This window comes from Alternaria atra (assembly GCF_907166805.1).
Source record: "Alternaria atra isolate CS162 genome assembly, contig: 32, whole genome shotgun sequence".
Lineage (NCBI taxonomy): Eukaryota > Fungi > Ascomycota > Dothideomycetes > Pleosporales > Pleosporaceae > Alternaria > Alternaria atra.
The window spans coordinates 1,096,038-1,111,691 of NW_025091331.1; the positions used below are offsets into that span (position 1 = coordinate 1,096,038).

The 15,654-nt window shown below is 51.5% G+C and overlaps 6 protein-coding genes across 6 annotated transcripts; 4 read left to right on the plus strand and 2 right to left on the minus strand.

Annotated features, from left to right (window-relative positions):
- Positions 1 to 217: 217 nt before the first annotated feature.
- ALTATR162_LOCUS10115 (uncharacterized protein) lies at positions 218 to 2,051 on the plus strand (the record flags this gene model as incomplete). The annotated part of the gene is made up of 2 exons (XM_043317751.1): positions 218 to 867; positions 920 to 2,051. The coding sequence occupies 2 exons, from the start codon at positions 218 to 220 to the stop codon at positions 2,049 to 2,051; spliced, it is 1,782 nt and encodes a 593-aa protein (XP_043173686.1).
- Positions 2,052 to 2,454: 403 nt separating this feature from the next.
- ALTATR162_LOCUS10116 (uncharacterized protein) lies at positions 2,455 to 3,068 on the plus strand (the record flags this gene model as incomplete). Its single annotated transcript, XM_043317752.1, has 2 exons — positions 2,455 to 2,534; positions 2,585 to 3,068. The coding sequence occupies 2 exons, from the start codon at positions 2,455 to 2,457 to the stop codon at positions 3,066 to 3,068; spliced, it is 564 nt and encodes a 187-aa protein (XP_043173687.1).
- Positions 3,069 to 3,841: 773 nt separating this feature from the next.
- On the plus strand, positions 3,842 to 5,253 carry ALTATR162_LOCUS10117 (uncharacterized protein; the record flags this gene model as incomplete). Its single annotated transcript, XM_043317753.1, has 2 exons — positions 3,842 to 4,976; positions 5,042 to 5,253. 2 exons carry the CDS (start codon positions 3,842 to 3,844, stop codon positions 5,251 to 5,253), a joined length of 1,347 nt encoding a protein of 448 aa, XP_043173688.1.
- A 2,052-nt stretch (positions 5,254 to 7,305) lies between these two features.
- ALTATR162_LOCUS10118 (uncharacterized protein) lies at positions 7,306 to 10,091 on the minus strand (the record flags this gene model as incomplete). Its single annotated transcript, XM_043317754.1, has 2 exons — positions 7,306 to 9,735; positions 9,786 to 10,091. 2 exons carry the CDS (start codon positions 10,089 to 10,091, stop codon positions 7,306 to 7,308), a joined length of 2,736 nt encoding a protein of 911 aa, XP_043173689.1.
- A 2,314-nt stretch (positions 10,092 to 12,405) lies between these two features.
- Positions 12,406 to 13,181, minus strand: ALTATR162_LOCUS10119 (uncharacterized protein; the record flags this gene model as incomplete). Its single annotated transcript, XM_043317755.1, has 3 exons — positions 12,406 to 12,782; positions 12,853 to 13,039; positions 13,095 to 13,181. The coding sequence occupies 3 exons, from the start codon at positions 13,179 to 13,181 to the stop codon at positions 12,406 to 12,408; spliced, it is 651 nt and encodes a 216-aa protein (XP_043173690.1).
- Positions 13,182 to 13,406: 225 nt separating this feature from the next.
- On the plus strand, positions 13,407 to 14,435 carry ALTATR162_LOCUS10120 (uncharacterized protein; the record flags this gene model as incomplete). Its single annotated transcript, XM_043317756.1, has 1 exon — positions 13,407 to 14,435. The coding sequence occupies one exon, from the start codon at positions 13,407 to 13,409 to the stop codon at positions 14,433 to 14,435; it is 1,029 nt and encodes a 342-aa protein (XP_043173691.1).
- Between the last annotated feature and the right edge of the window lie 1,219 nt (positions 14,436 to 15,654).

Below are 15,654 nucleotides of genomic sequence, written 5' to 3' on the forward strand. Positions count from 1 at the left end.
TTGCGTCAAAAATTATGTGGTTGCGGTAACGTGATGACGTCGTAGTGGTGGTTTGGATTGTTAGCCGCAAGCGTAGTCGATTTTGTACGAACAGGGGATAATTGGCCCCGCGTAAGCGCTTGGACGTAGCGTTCTCCCGAACTGCACCATGATTTCACTGCTGTAGTCCATCGTGCAGGCCAACCTCACTTCCACGATCCTTCACTCCACCTGCCAGATGCGGGCTGCCTTCCAAGTGCTTCGCTCTGCGCGCCGCCCGTGCCTGCGCAAGCTTGCCCGCAGTCGTGTCGGCGTCTTCGCGCCGAGCAATGGCCTAGGCTTCCGGGCTCATCATCATCACTACCGCCAGCGCACCTCCCCCATCGTCCTCGCCTCGTCGATGCAGTTCCGCGCTCTCACAGGTGCGCTAGTGGCTGCCGCCGTCGCCTCCGGTGCGTTCTACGCTTACAGCGACAAATCGTCGACAGGTCATTCGCATTCACCTGCCGATCAAGCCAGGAACCTGACCAGCGCCGTAAGTAACGAGCCCACGCGAAAGGCTCTGGTCGTCGGCCCTGGTGAACTTTATACGGGAACAATTACTGGCACTGGTCCAATCTCAAAAGAGACGGATGACTACGGTAGAAAGGTGCTGGAGATGTTGGACCCCGACCAAGCTACTGCCAAGTTGAGGAAAAATGAGGAGTCATGGCTCGTGGGAAGGGGGCAAGGCGTTGTACGATACGACGTGGTGCAGATTCCCAGCAACTCCCCCATCGAAGACGACCATGCCGAGAAGATTATCGAGGTACCATCAAACCTGGCGGCTACTGACAATGGCGCCCCGGCCAGCGACTGGATGTTCTGGGGTGTCTTCGACGGACACAGGTAGGCTTGCTTATGCCAAGGTTACGCGTTATTCCGGTACTAACGTCCACAGTGGTTGGGTTACTTCAGCCAAACTCCGTCAGACCCTCATTTCCTACGTCGCACGCGAACTCAACACGACCTACAAATCTGCCGTCGAGGACCCTGCGCTCCACTTCCCGAGCTCTGACGCTATCGACAAAGCCATCAAGACAGGCTTCATCAAGCTAGACAATGAGATCGTACATGAGTCGGTCAAGAAGGTTCGGAAGGCTCAGTCTAAGATCGCTGCTGCCGAGCTGCTTGCCCCCGCCCTGTCCGGTTCTTGTGCACTGCTATCCTTCTACGACAGCCGATCGAAACTATTGCGGGTTGCATGCACGGGTGACTCTCGCGCTATCTTGGGCCGACGAGGCCCTAACGGCAAGTGGACAGTGACTCCTCTGTCTGAAGACCAAACTGGTGGGACCACAAGCGAGGCAGAGCGATTGCGCAGAGAACACCCAGGTGAGCCTAATGTGGTACGCAATGGGCGCATTCTAGGCGGACTGGAGCCATCTCGTGCCTTCGGCGACGCCTCCTACAAATGGTCGCTCGAGACAAACGCAGAGCTCAAGAAGTCCTACTTTTCACGGTCACCGTCAACGCTACTCAAGACTCCCCCATATGTCACTGCTGAGCCCGTTATCACCACAACTAAAGTAGAGCCTGAGAAGGGCGACTTTGTGGTCATGGCTACTGACGGTTTATGGGAAATGCTTACCAACGAGGAGGTCGTTGGCCTAGTTGGTCAATGGCTCGATGCTCAGGGCAACCCAAGCAGTCAAGGTTCGCAGACTCAATCCTGGCTCAAGAGCTGGTGGTCAACACAGAAGCAATTGCCTGTCGAGCAAAAGACAGGTGAGAAAGGGGAGGGACAGCGTGCACCAATCCGCCAGCAGCAGTGGGGTACCAAGACCAGCCTGAACGAGCGTTTCGTGGTCGAAGACAAGAATGCAGCAACTCATCTTGTTCGAAACGCACTTGGCGGAAAGGACCAAGACCAGCTGAGTGCCCTGCTCACTCTTCCAAGTCCCTTTTCTCGACGATACAGGGACGATTTGACGGTTGAAGTCATCTTCTTCGGAGAAGGCGCAGGTACTGGCAACGTCACTCGAAACCAGGAAGCGAGCGCCGCAGAACCCGAGGCCAAGGCCAAGTTATAGAGCAACTTCTTGTTTCCAATTCTGAACACTTAAATCTAGTGATTTCCTTATGCGACCTGTTGTGGGCCGACGGCGTTTATGGGCTTTCCGAGCATGGCGTTTGGTGGAGCATGACGCGCCCGTCGAATTTCTTTCTAAATTACACCGTAGCATAGCATAGCTTTCAGACTCCGAATTGAAGTGAAGCAGGCTCTTGACCTGTCTGGTTGTATTTGCACGTGCTCGCGTGTCCATAAAACTTTCCTGGCTAGATCCCGCGATGTCCGCATGATGTCATGGTTGCGATTAGAAGCATCACGAACCGCGCACAATACTATAAAGCTTTATTAAAGCTCTGGTGATTTAGCACTTTTCAACTTCATCAATCGAGTCTCTAATATCTACAATTATTCAAACAAACACAATGGCCGAATCACTAGCAGCATTCCGTGACCGCAGGTCAAAAGATCTTCGCCAGCTTGCAGAGGAACACCTACAACATGAGTAAGTAGGTTCGTACTTGCGCGTAGAACAGCAATAGCCAATCGAAATAGCCTCAACCAACAAGACCGCGACATACTCAAAAGTGCAGGCGGCAAGGTGTCGACGCACGCCGGTTTCGCATCAGCAGTCGGGCTGGGTTTAGGAATCTATACAGCATTTCGACTACGAACTATGCGCCTTGCATACTTCAGAGCTTTCCGAGCCATGGAGAAGCCGGTAGAAGTGCGCTTCGCAGACGGTCGCACCGAGCCCGTCCCAGACATCACAGCACAGATATCTGGGCCTTCGCGCTGGGGTGACGCAGCAACCTACTTCCTCTTTTCCGTTGGCGGTCTCTTCCTTGGTGGTGAGCTGGGTCTGTTGACGGGTACAGCGAGTGCAGCGAGGACGGTTACTAAGGATCCAGCGAGCAGGGAGAGGATTGAGAAGGCGTTTAAGAATTACCGAATTGATGTGCTGCAGAGGGAGATTGAGCAGCTGAAGGGTAAGAGCCGTTTTGAGGAGTTCTTTAGCAGTGGGTCATCTAGTACTTAAAAAGGACCAGATGTGAGGTGCGTCTGGGGAGCTGCATTTTGCGTACGTGTATAGTCTTAATCGGGTGTCATACTTGCCTATCTTAATGTCTGATGCGCCCTTAGCAACATATACCTAATACGTGACCGCATCAATCACCAATACAACTTTTGTCGTTGCCCCAGGTGGAACCAACTTTTCAGAGTCGTGGATCCATATTCTGTATGTATGCGCATCAATATCGATATTGCTACGCTTTCGACAGGCGGGCCATTCTTGTAGCCATCCAAACTTCGTCGTTCCAGACTCGCGCACATGACGTGTCGCGCTAAAATGGTGGCGCGGCTGTTGCAGATCGTTGGATGAGAGAAAAGACCCGCGTGGCTTGCAACCTTAAAACAGAGCTTTACGTCATAGGAGATTGCCTAACTAGGGAGTCCCGGATGGTCCGTTCGGGGGGCTTGGAAAACAATCGTCGTCTGGAATTTCTCAATAGCAGCAACTTCTCTTCAGGAAGTGTTGCTACTTCATTGCATACCTCCCCGCATCCTTTCGCTTTAGAAGCTGTTTATGACCATTTTACGACGTAATACCCAGCATACCCATTTACCCCGTACTCGGATCGAACGGCACTGCATAGCAATCAGACCCGCTGGGCCTTTCATTGCGTATATTTGGACGATTGTACCGTTCTCATTATCGCTGGAGAAGGATTGACATAGCCGATATCTGTTCCCACCCGTGAGCCCATAATTTGGTCCCGAACTTAAACAACAATCACCCCTGTGGCGATCATGAAGGGAGCGATACTTTCGGTGGTGTGGCTTGCGGGCCTCACTGCAGCCCAGAGTAGCTCGGCCTCGGTGACTCCATCAGTCATCACCTTATCTGGATCGCAGCGGAGTCTGACGGGCGATGATGCGGCTCCCAACCCAACGGTTCCTTCGGATTTCGAGGGCAGCACATTTGCGACAATAACCTCGCCTGCGTCGTCTGGAGCGTCTGGAGCGTCTGGTAGCACATCCTCGTCCAATGGCACGGCCTCAGTTACAAGCACCCAAGATCCCGTTACAAATATCGGAGGCGGGAACAGGACTCTGACACCAACTGGCACTGAGACAGCTCCGGCGCTGCCGTCCAACACGCAGCCGTGTAACAACTATCTCGAGTTCTGCAACCGCAAGTACTCCAACATCACCGAAGTAGCCGCGCACAACTCGCCCTACACGCGACAGAACAACATTGCGCGCAACCAAGAGTACGGCGTAACACAACAACTGAATGATGGTATTCGCATGCTGCAGGGCTCAGCCCACTATGTCAACGGCACGCTCTACTACTGCCATTCGTCTTGCGACTTGCTCAATGCCGGTACCGTGGAAGACTACCTCCGTGAAGTCACCACATGGGTAGAAGCACATCCTTTCGACGTTATCACGATTCTCTTCGGTAACTCCAACTGGGACGAAACAACCGATGACGGCAAGCCACTAGTCACATCCTCCAACTTCGCGGAACCGATCGAGAAGTCTGGTCTTATCGAATACGTCTACCAGCCACCCAAAACCGCTATGGAGCTCGACGACTGGCCAACGCTCGGCGAACTTATCCTCCACAACAACCGTGTCATCACATTCATCGACTACAACTTCGATACCAATGCGGTGCCATACATGCTATGGGAGTTTTACAACATGTGGGAAACGCCCTTCTCCCCCACCGATGCCGACTTCCCATGCACGCTTGGCAGGCCCGAAGGCATGGCTGAGGAGAAGATGAGGGATATCTTGTACATGGCAAACCACAACTTGAATGCTGAGATCTCGTTTGCTGGGTTGAACCTTCTGGTACCCAATGTAGCGCAGATCAACCAGACCAACGCTCTGGAAGGAGAGGGCAGTCTGGGTGCAATGACCAACACCTGCACCAGTACGTACTCCCATACCCTTTAGTTCACTCTCTCGACTTGCATTTTGCTAACACATCTCCCACAGGTAACTGGGATCGCCCACCAAACTTCCTTCTCGTCGACTTCTACAACCAAGGCCCCATCAACGGTTCCGTCTTCGAAGTCGCCGCCCGCGCAAACAACGTTACATACGACCGCGAGTGCTGCGGTACTACGTCTCTGGCGAGCGTACTCCTCCAGCCCAGTGCCACGTACTTTGGCTTCGTGGTTGCGATTGTTGCCGCATTGGTTCTATGACCTTCTTCGACGGTTGAGGTCGTCTAGTTGTGTAATTGATTGGTAATGGGACGAGGTGGTTTAGATGTGCATAGGCATGGATTAGGCGTTTACCGGTCGACATCTTTTGTGTTCTTCTTGCATCATGATAGCGATTATAAGCGATTCTATAAATATCGAACATAAGTTAAACTTTCATGTCGTTTTCACACGCATCATCCTTGTCTCATCTTTCTACATCATCGCAGTATGAGTTTCAAAGAGTAGCGGCCAACTTAGTTACTTACTGCCCTGCACCACGTTGTTTCTGGAATGATGTGAATAGGTACATATTGATAATTGGGATACTATGAAATCAGAACTCACAGGAGGTGGACGTTCGTCATGATGGTGACCTCGTTCAAGATACGCTGACTCCAGAGATTGGTGTGTTCGTCTTCGGACAACTCAACGTAAAATCGTTTGCTCCTTGGTAGTTCTGGGACGGCCAGTGCGAATTCGTGGCGAAGTTTGGCCACGTGGTCAATATCCAATGACCTGATGTGATCTACCATTCTTACTTGCTTCGAGATAGCATTCACACCCGACCTCCCACCTTCCTGTGATGCGCCAAGCTTCTCGAATCCAGCTTCAAGCGTAATCTTTGTGAGCTGTCACAGGCGCTCCAAGTTTTCTACTGCCTTTTCGACACATGCTCGAGAGGAGACGCCGCGGCTTCGAGTGCTCGTCTCATCGTGGTCTGGCAATGGGGTGGCCATCTGTCTTCCCTCGCGGTAAATGTTGTGGGCATCAATTGTGATGCTGGCGATCTCTACGATCCCCTTCACTGTTGTGAAAAGAAAACTCACTACACCCATAGAATCCTGGCAAGCTTCATTTTCCTTGTCTTCAAGGGTCTATTTGTCTTTATCATAGACTACTGGCGTGCAGAGGTTTGTGAATACGCTTAGAACGACTTGTTGCAAGGTAAAGTGTCTGAACAGTTTAGCTTGCGCCCTCTTCCTCTGCTTATCTGGTGGCTGGCATGAACGTGGTGTCTCGTCAGTCCAGCTCTCATTCGTATCAGAAAATGATACTGAAGGGCCGCTGAGGCTCGCAAGGTTGGCGGTCATGGTGGGCGTGGGGGAAAGCTCTTTCTTTTCGGGTACATTTGGCAACTTCCCCTTCTCTTGCTTCAGCAAGAGCTATAGTACCGGATCTGCTATAATTCTTCGATGTGCAGTATTTGGGGTTGGTGTGATGTTGTAAAAGTAGGAGAAAGAGGAGAAGGAGAAGAATTTGAATCTATACACTCGCGTAACTCTGGAAGCAAACGATATCCACCTTTACCACGACTTGTCCGTCATAGGGGAATTGAATATCGCGCTTGAACTGTGTGGATATGATGGCTTTGGGTGCAAGTGCCGCAAGCCGGGAATATCCATGCACCAGTTCCCGGATGAAGAATATCAGGAACTACCGGACTATATGCCACTTGGCCTAATCAAGATCGAGAAAGTGGTGCTTCTTTTCTTACCGCTAGATCCAAGTATGTGTTTCGAGTAGGAGGCATTGGGCACTGCAGGCTTGTATGCTGTAAGAAAACAGGTATGTATCTCTTTTACTCACGTAAATAGGGAGCGATGCGTGACTTACATGTCTTGCAGGAAGTTTCAGATCTCTACAATCTGTTGGACTCCAGAAACTGAACAAGCATGTCATAGGTATCGGAAATTTGGAGTCGCTTGGGTTGCATTGCGTTATCGCAGGACCAATGAGTGGAGATAATAGATATGGCATTTGTACCTTCCTTTCGCATTCGAACAAAGGGGTTTAGAGTGCAAGATATCGAGAAGATCAGTCGTGTAGACATCCTCACGAAGATGATTATGCCCACATGGATCGCATGACATTTAAGGAAGATGAGCTTACAAGATTGGTCCTAACAATGGTATACTAGCAATGATTGTATTCGGCTACGAAGTTGCCATATGTAGGATATGAATGGACCACCCATGCTAAGCCGCGTCCAAAAGGTAAACAATCCCGTGGTATCACCCTGTAACTCCGCATGCGATATAAATACAAGCCGTCTCAGCGCACGCGCGTCGGAAAACTACCTGAGGTACTGCTCATGGAACTCGATGAGCTCGGTGTACGAGTTCGCACAGGTTCGATGGCCAAGCTATCACTCCGCGGCGCCAATCCCTCAGGCCAACTGCGCCGCTCTCGGTGCTCAACGGAAGGTAGTCTCTCATCTTCCTTGCTCAAACTCAACCTCTTCTTGACTTTACTCCATGTCCTAAGCTTTTCGCTCGTGGAACCTCGTCGCTTCTCCTCAGCCTCTGATTCCTTCCTCGTCTTTTCGTCGCGCACAGGATCGGAGAGCTTCCGCGACGCAGGTAGTGAGTTGAGGTATATAGGATACAATGCACCAACGGCATAAGCCGCCGTGATGACGCAGAAAGCGTATTGTGCGTTGTTAATCCTGAGTGCAGCGTACATTATTGGTGGGACAACGGCTCCTCCGCCGATGGCTGCCGTCAGAAGTACGGAAGCATCTTTCGTGTGCTTACCCATGCCCCGTATCCCCTGTGCGAAAATTTGTGGGAATAACGGACCTTCAAAGAACATGACGATAACAATGACTGCTGCACCAGTACTGCCCGAAACATGCATAGCTGCGGCAGCAGAGGCAATCGCGCCTAGATAGAAGACTAGGAGACTGAAGCGCGGTTTCACCCAAATGTCGATGAAAGCTGCCAGGAATCGAGAGACTGCAAACGCTGTGTGTCCATAGGCTTGTTGTGACACATAATCCACTGAAGGCGCGACGCGGTTGACGTATTCTTTAAACGAGGTGGAAGTGGACTCTTGACCGCCAACGTAGCAGAACTGCGATAAGACCGCCATACCCAGACCGATCCAAAGAACTTTTACTGGCTTAGACCCAATATTGATGGTGGCCTCGCGGGCAAAGGGCACAGTGCGTTGACTGGCAAGCTCCAGTTCTTCGTCGGTAGCTTCGGGAAGCGGTACATAGAAGTAGATGATCGCAAGGACGATGTTGAAGAAGGAAATGCCGAGGTATGTCCACTGGACGTCAATCAGGCTCGCAGCGTTGGCAGGGAAGAGTACTTTCTTCGCCAAAAGTGGGGAAACGATGGTGCCAACAGCCTGAACAGCTTGCGACAGATTTAGTCGCACTTCAGCATACTCGGGCGGCCCACAGAGAGCTATGAATGGATTCGCGCCCAGTTCCAGTGTCGACAGTCCTGCACCAGTGATGAAATTTGAGATCAGAAATGCTGGAAAGGAGTTCAGCACAGCGGAAGGCCAGAAGACGAGGGTTCCGCAAGCGTAGACCGAGAGACCGACCATATAGCATGCTTTGAAACCCCAAGCCTTGAAAACGATGCGTCCAAAGGTTAGAGGGCCCACAATGTACCCAGCATAGTAGGCACTATGTTGGCCGACCGTCTCCCATTCGCTCGTGCGAGCTACTTCTTGGAAGCGCGAATTAAGTACGTCGAGGAAACCATAGGCAAAGCCCCAAATGAAGAACAGTATGGTTACCATTATCACCGGGTACACACTCTCGCGATTGCTCCGTAGAGTAATGTTCTTTTTTTGCCCGGTGTTGACAAAGTCGAAGAAAGTTGGTTGGCGCTGAGTGCGGGCAGTCGCTCCGTAGGTAACAGTGGTGTTCGATGATCTCAGCTGGGGTAGCTCTGTCATGTCAGGCGTAGTTAAGAAGTCCATCATGCCCATAGGCTCATCACCACCGCTTCTACGAGCTAGCGGAGGCTTACTAAGTGGAGAGGCGGGGGGTGTCAAAGGGTCTGAGCGCCGCCCGGAGTCCAGAATGTCGGGGTGAAGTACAGCCTCATCGCTCGTATGTGTCGTGTTGTCACGCATGGTATGGTCGATGATCCAACTAGGAAGGAATCTTCTGACAAGGGGCTTCAATGCAGGAACACATCCACACATGATGCCCAGATTGATCTCCACAGTGCTCCACATGAACGATAGAGATGAAAACCAGGCAAAATCGCCAGTGTTCCTCTGTTCATTGCCAGATTCGGATGACTGTCGTTGAGCGGCTTGAAGTGTGTTGCGCTGAGCGTCTTGCAGGTATGCGATACGGATGACATCAACGACTGCGACGAAGATACCGAAACCGAACGTGATGACGAGTATTATCTTCTGCTTTTTCGGCAACCGCATACTAGTGAGTATCGGCATGGGTAGGAACAGAATGGCTATGTCGGTGATGATGTTGAGCGGTGCCGAGGAAAGATATATCGTGACGATGTTCGTGCAGTGGGCTGTATCGGGAACGGGAGAATCCCAAGCGGCGCCGATAGGGCGGCATTGAAGTAGATTCAGAATAGTCAAAGCCAGTCCGCCGACATTAACGACGACAAGAGTCGCGATGGTGGCCCACCGAAAAACTTTATGCGTCTTGGATAGTGTCAGGTAGAAGAGGAGGATTGAGGTTTTGGTGGCCATCAAAGCTGGGTTCTGTAGGGTCTCAGTAATGGCGACTTGTGTATACAGCGTGTTGTACGTACATAGAGTACGGAGAAGACGAAGGACGACTTCTTCATAGGCTCCTGCCACTGTGGTGGAATGTTCTCCTGCTTCCGTCCCAAGCCCTTCGTTGTGCCATAGCATATAGAGAAGGATGCGCCAAACGCGAGAACCCACGCAAGGATCATTGTGTAGTCGTCCCATCCTGGCTTTCTGACGACCAGAAATCTGGAGATCAGACGAAAGCCAACAAAGACAGAACATATGGCAAGCGTCGCAGCCGAAACTCCCAGCACCACGGGTCCTCTCGTAGGGAAGTCGCCATTGCTGAAGTCATAATCCGCCATTTCGTGCGCCGCGCTATCATGTATATACCGATGCCATGAGAGGGAGGAGGCAAATGTTTACAGCAAGGCGTTCTATCGCGGTCGCGGTCGTCTCGGGATCTGATATTCAGGCCACGGCATTATCTGGCGCCAGCCTCGTCGACGAGTCTCGGTGTACGGGCAACGGGTGTGGTGTGAAAACCAAGCGAGGGATGATGTGCAGACGGGTGGTCGTGTAGGAGACGGCTGCGTTGAGTCGAACAGTGCGTAGGGCGACGCGGGTTGATGCGGTGAAGGGACCACTGACCCCAGGAAAGGCGGACAGTTCAGCTGCGGCGAGCGAAGTGGAGTGTGCATCGCTAAATGCGCGACTTCCAAACGCATTAGACGACCTTGGGCCGGCGTTCGAATCCTTGAACCGTCATTGGGAGGAGCATCTGTCCACCTTGTGGGGAGAGAAACGCCATTTCGTCACAGCGCCTGTCCCGGTCGAATCTCACCGAAAGGCCGGCTCTGCCACTGGGCGTCGTTTGGCCGGCCACGGAGCCCTTGTCGATTGTCTCCCATCGCCATGGCCTGACTGACGGTTGCGCGCTCGAGTCCTGAAACCTCACAGACCTCTCTTCTATGAGCAGTATTGGACGCTGCGGGATGAGTGCCTTCGGGCGCATTAGGTGGAACATGCAACAGCGGCCACCGTCATGTCGAAGAAGGTTGTTTCACACAAGCCTGCGGCCAAAGCATCAATCTAACAGAGTTAAAGGGACGCCAGTATGCACGTTGACTCGAGGAACCAGCCATGACCTGCTTCCCCAGACCCCTTGTACGTATACAGTGAACCCTGCCAGGAGAAGGTGCACAGCCTTTGAGCGATCACTGCGCCTAACAACCTCACATTGCGGGGAAGCCCCTACCACAGATCTCAGCCGCCTTTTGACCGGCCTGGAACCGGCGAGCGCTGAACCGTTCATACGGGTATGGGGAAGTCATGTGCACAGACCCACAGAGACGCAGTAGAGCCTCACTATTGGACTTTGATCACTCTCGCTTGGGCTTGTCGAGAGGTTTCGAATAGCGACGACAATGAGTCGAAGACTGACTCCCTTCACCTTCGGCACACTTTCTAACTAGGTATGCTTGTAGCCAGCGGCACAACACGAGGTGGCACCCGTCTCCACCCGTGTGTCGTAGCATTGAAAGCGACCCTACAGTAGCCGAAGGAGCTAAAACAGAACACGGGCTATTGAATAATGATCAAGGTTCAAGATAGTAGATCATGTTCACGCAAGGCACGATCAATGATATGCGCAGATTTTCTTCCATGTGTCCATTGGTCCAGCAACCCCTCACTCAAACTATGTAACTGTCAACGACGTTTCACAGTATAATCCCAAAAGTTGTGCGACAAAGAGTCCACGGTAAATGTACACAGCGGTGCTTCTATGGCTGTCACTTGTCTGATGCCTATTACCTCGGTACGGACCGAGGTAGCCCTGGAATAGTCTGAACGCACGTGACCCGATCTCCCGAGAAAGCGGCGTCTCTTTACGTATCTATACTATATGATGCAGCCATGTCTGACTTGTGAGCACAGCGGATTTTTGTCTATCAAGTTCATCAGGTTTTTCGATCAATCCATAGTTTTCAAGTGTCAACGAGGTCGGTAAGCGGAGTGATAGACCGATTCTTCGGCTACTCAAAGATAATAGCGAAGATGCTCGCTCTGCTATCTCAAACCATGGCACGCATTTGCGTACTCAAGCAGTGAAGATGTTGCAAAACTCACAAAGCACAGAAAAAGGAATGATCGAGTTACAAGACTGTAACCACCCGAAACGGTAAGCGCGCTTCGGGCGCACTGTCGGCCCGCGTAATCTTAGCGCGTAATTCTCACTTTTCTTCCTCGCGAACTTTTGATGTGAGCATTCTACACCAAACAACATCCCTAGCTCTCAACGAAACCACACGCGTGCGGTTGCACCACATAGCTTCATATCAGCTACCGTGTACCGCATCGTACCTTTATGTCGCTGGGGAAGAAGTATAGATTAGTAAATGGCTCTTTCGAAGACTCGGTGATTCGCTACTCTCCACGATCACGAGTTCAATTTGTAGCCTAGAAGAAGCCAAAGGATCTGCCAAGATCATCCCACTCGTGTTGCAGTGTCTGAGCGAAAGCCACGACGACTTTGCGTCTTTTGTTGGGAGACATACCTGTTCCATGTCAAGCTGTATGCAGTGTGAATCGACGCGAATCAATGCGAATGCATGTTTGATTGATACTTGATATTCTATACGTGTGTATCGTAACAAAGGATTTACCCACACAATGCCATCACAGTTCCTTCTTCTCCGCGGGTCTTTGGTTTGCGCTGAATGCCATCGCCTCCTGCTTCTCGCGCTGCTTCTCTGCAGCCACAGGTGTGGGTTTGTGCATGACAAGTACCCAAACAGCGGCTACTGCCTCTGCTGCCAGTGCGATCATACTGGCGCATGCAATACCCCATATGTTTATGCTCACACTTCCAAGCGGTGCGCGTGGGAAACTCAGTATCCACTCGACGTAGTATGGCACCCAACCGGCGGGAATCCAGAACATGGGTGACTTAGAGAACCAGAACTGAAGGACAAAACGAAGGCCTTGGGTGCCGAGCCAGCGAAGGGTCGAAACGGCAGATGTGAAGGTGGACTGATGCGAGCGCAAGGAGCCATCTAGAGAAGAAGATGTTAGCTAGTATAGCTTATGGACATGTCAAAAGCATCTGCCAGGGAAAACACATACCCAGCTTCTGAAACTCAGCCATAGCCTTGTTGTGTTGCCTGTCCAGTTTCGCCCACTTGGAGAAGTTGTCCTGAGGCGACGTGTTGCCCAGCTCGCGCTTCAAACGAACAATGTCCTTTTTGAGAGCCTGACATCTTTGCGCAGATCCGGAGGTAGGCGTCGGTAACTTATTGTAGAGGATCCATAGCTGCAATGTGTCAGTCTGAGAGTCCCGCATGTTTGCAACTCGATGCGGGGCTTACCAGCTCATTGACCGTGGTTGCGCCCACTGTGTTGATGACGTGGAGCAGTAACTGTAATGTAAAGACTACCACGAGGAGGGACGGCATGTTTGGGGACGATGGACCAGTGTCGCGATGCAGCGTGTTCTCATTGCATGGTGCTTTCAGACGGGGTGGAAGCGTCCTAGGGTTATGTCATACGGCAATTTGGCAGCTGCAAGCTAAGGCGAGGGGCCGTGCACGAAGGGTTCTATTCGTTTGCTCCTTCACACACACACGTCTTATCAGCTTTCACTTTGTGCTCTCGGGATCCTTGCGATCGGATATCTGGTCATGGCAGCCCAAGACAGCCAGACTAGCGAGTTTCAGAAGCTGGCTTACAAGTCTTTGAGCAAGTACTTCCAGGAGCACGAGGATGAAGTTGTCGAGATTGAGATTCTACCTGCTGCTATACAGCCGCCAGATGGTATCACCATGCAAGATGGATTGAGCCTAGGAGTCCCGAAAAAGATACTCGCATTAGCTTACGTGGAAGCCCGCCAAAGATTCTTCATGAACAAGCAGACTCGGGATGCATTTACTGTTGCACAGGCATTGCAAGCGACAAAAGTTATGCTTCTGTTCGATCCTGAGCATCTTACTGCAGCAAACTACCGAAAGCGCGCCTTGTCGCGGTTGGAAGAAGATCACGGTCTGCATCTTGGGAACCCGTATCACAGAGCACTACGACAAGAGCTTTGCTTTCTAAACAGCATTCTTACATCTCCACTTCATCGTCAGTCTAAGTCCCCAACCTTGTGGTACCACCGCTCCAATATCGTGGACTCTTTGACACCCATCGAACTGAAAGATGCGCCGCAAGATCGTATAGCAGAATTCTGGCATAGCGAACTCGCTGCTGTTTGCAAGTCTGGAGAGCAACATCCGAAGAATTACCACGCCTGGCAGTATGCTCGTAGGCTTGTACACAGGATCAAGAGTCGTGAACTGGCCGATGATATCGCTCGTCGCGTCAAGGACTGGTGCTGCAGGCATCCAAGCGATATTTCTGGTTGGTCTTTCATGCTGCACCTGATGCCTATCATAGCCACGTCGTTACAGCAAGAGCTAGTGGGCGATATCATCAACTACGCGATAAGTCTCGATTGTGAACAGGAGTCACTATGGATCTTTATACGTACAACTTTGGCGTTACGCAACACGGAGTTTTCAGCGTCCTACCAATCGCTTCGGGCTTATAAAAAGGATCTGGAGGATACCAATCGGCATCCAATAGCAATGGAGCGCGTGTGTAATGCTATCGTCTGGGTCGATGCCCACCGCCAGTCTGGCGTGTGGACGAGACACTTCATCGTTGAGTAATGTTCCATTTCTCTATACCGAAGCTATAGCTACAGCCATTACGCCTTTTGCCTTCACCCAAAACTGGGTCATCGGACGCCTCACGACAATTTTCTTAGTCATTGTCTCCCCTTCGTATACCGCCGCGAGGCGCCTCAGTGCACGATCAATTGGCCGCCATACATGCCAGGAAATGGAGTTGCGCGCCACGGACTTTCCCTCGGTATCTAGAAACACCTGCTGTGGTAGACTACTTGTTTCGTACTCAACGATACCTGGCGCCCAGGAATCAGACAGAGGAGAGTTAGAAGCCCCAGGATACTTATAAGATCCCCTCACGACTGGACACGGAACTGAGTACCTCCTAGTATCGATTTTTTGCGCGAACTGTGTCGACCAAAAATTGGGCTCGGAAACAGACCGATACAACGCAGGCTTCATGTGTTCCGGCCCACACTTGACTTTAAATTGTGTTGTGCCCGCACAGACATGACTTTGGTACTGCGGGCTAGGCTCTTGCCTTTTGAAAACTTTGTTCTTATCTGGCAGTCGCATTCTAAACCATCGGTCGAGACGAGGGTGTGGTATATCTGTGGTTTTCGAATTTGTGTACACCATGTGACTCTCTTCAGCTGGTCTCGAGACCACAATCATCGGGTACCTGTTAGGTCCTTCAAAGATACCCTTCCGATGGACCCATCTCGCTGCTCGTTTAGACGGCTCTTCCTCTGCTGGCAACCGGAACATGTGGCCATGGTCATCACCCGCGTTTTTCGGGTTGATTCGAACGTTTGGCATAGTCGGTCGCAGATCTGATTTCCACTGGAAAGTGTGATGTATGCTGGAGGGGGAAAGCTCGTGGGAAACAGCCATGACAGAAGTTGATATTATGACCTCAGCATCGATATTATGGGCATCTCTGCTTATAATCTCGCGGAACACATGGACTATACAGCCCAAGTCTCCGCCCCCGCCATGTCGCCCACGTCGCCCTCACTCATTTGATAGGCTGGAACGACTGTATAGATTTGTTTCGATTGCCTAGCTTTGATGGAGGCGGTGCGCGGCCGAACTGACGCGTATGTGCTGGCGTCACCCGCTCAGCCAATGGTAATTATAGAGGCGGACGTGGTGGTGCTAAGAGTGGCTGAGCCCACTAACAAGGAAGGCGATTAATTAATCGACTCGGAACTTTGATTAGGAGCATCCTCTAGAAGAACCACGACAACTCAACTCTCAA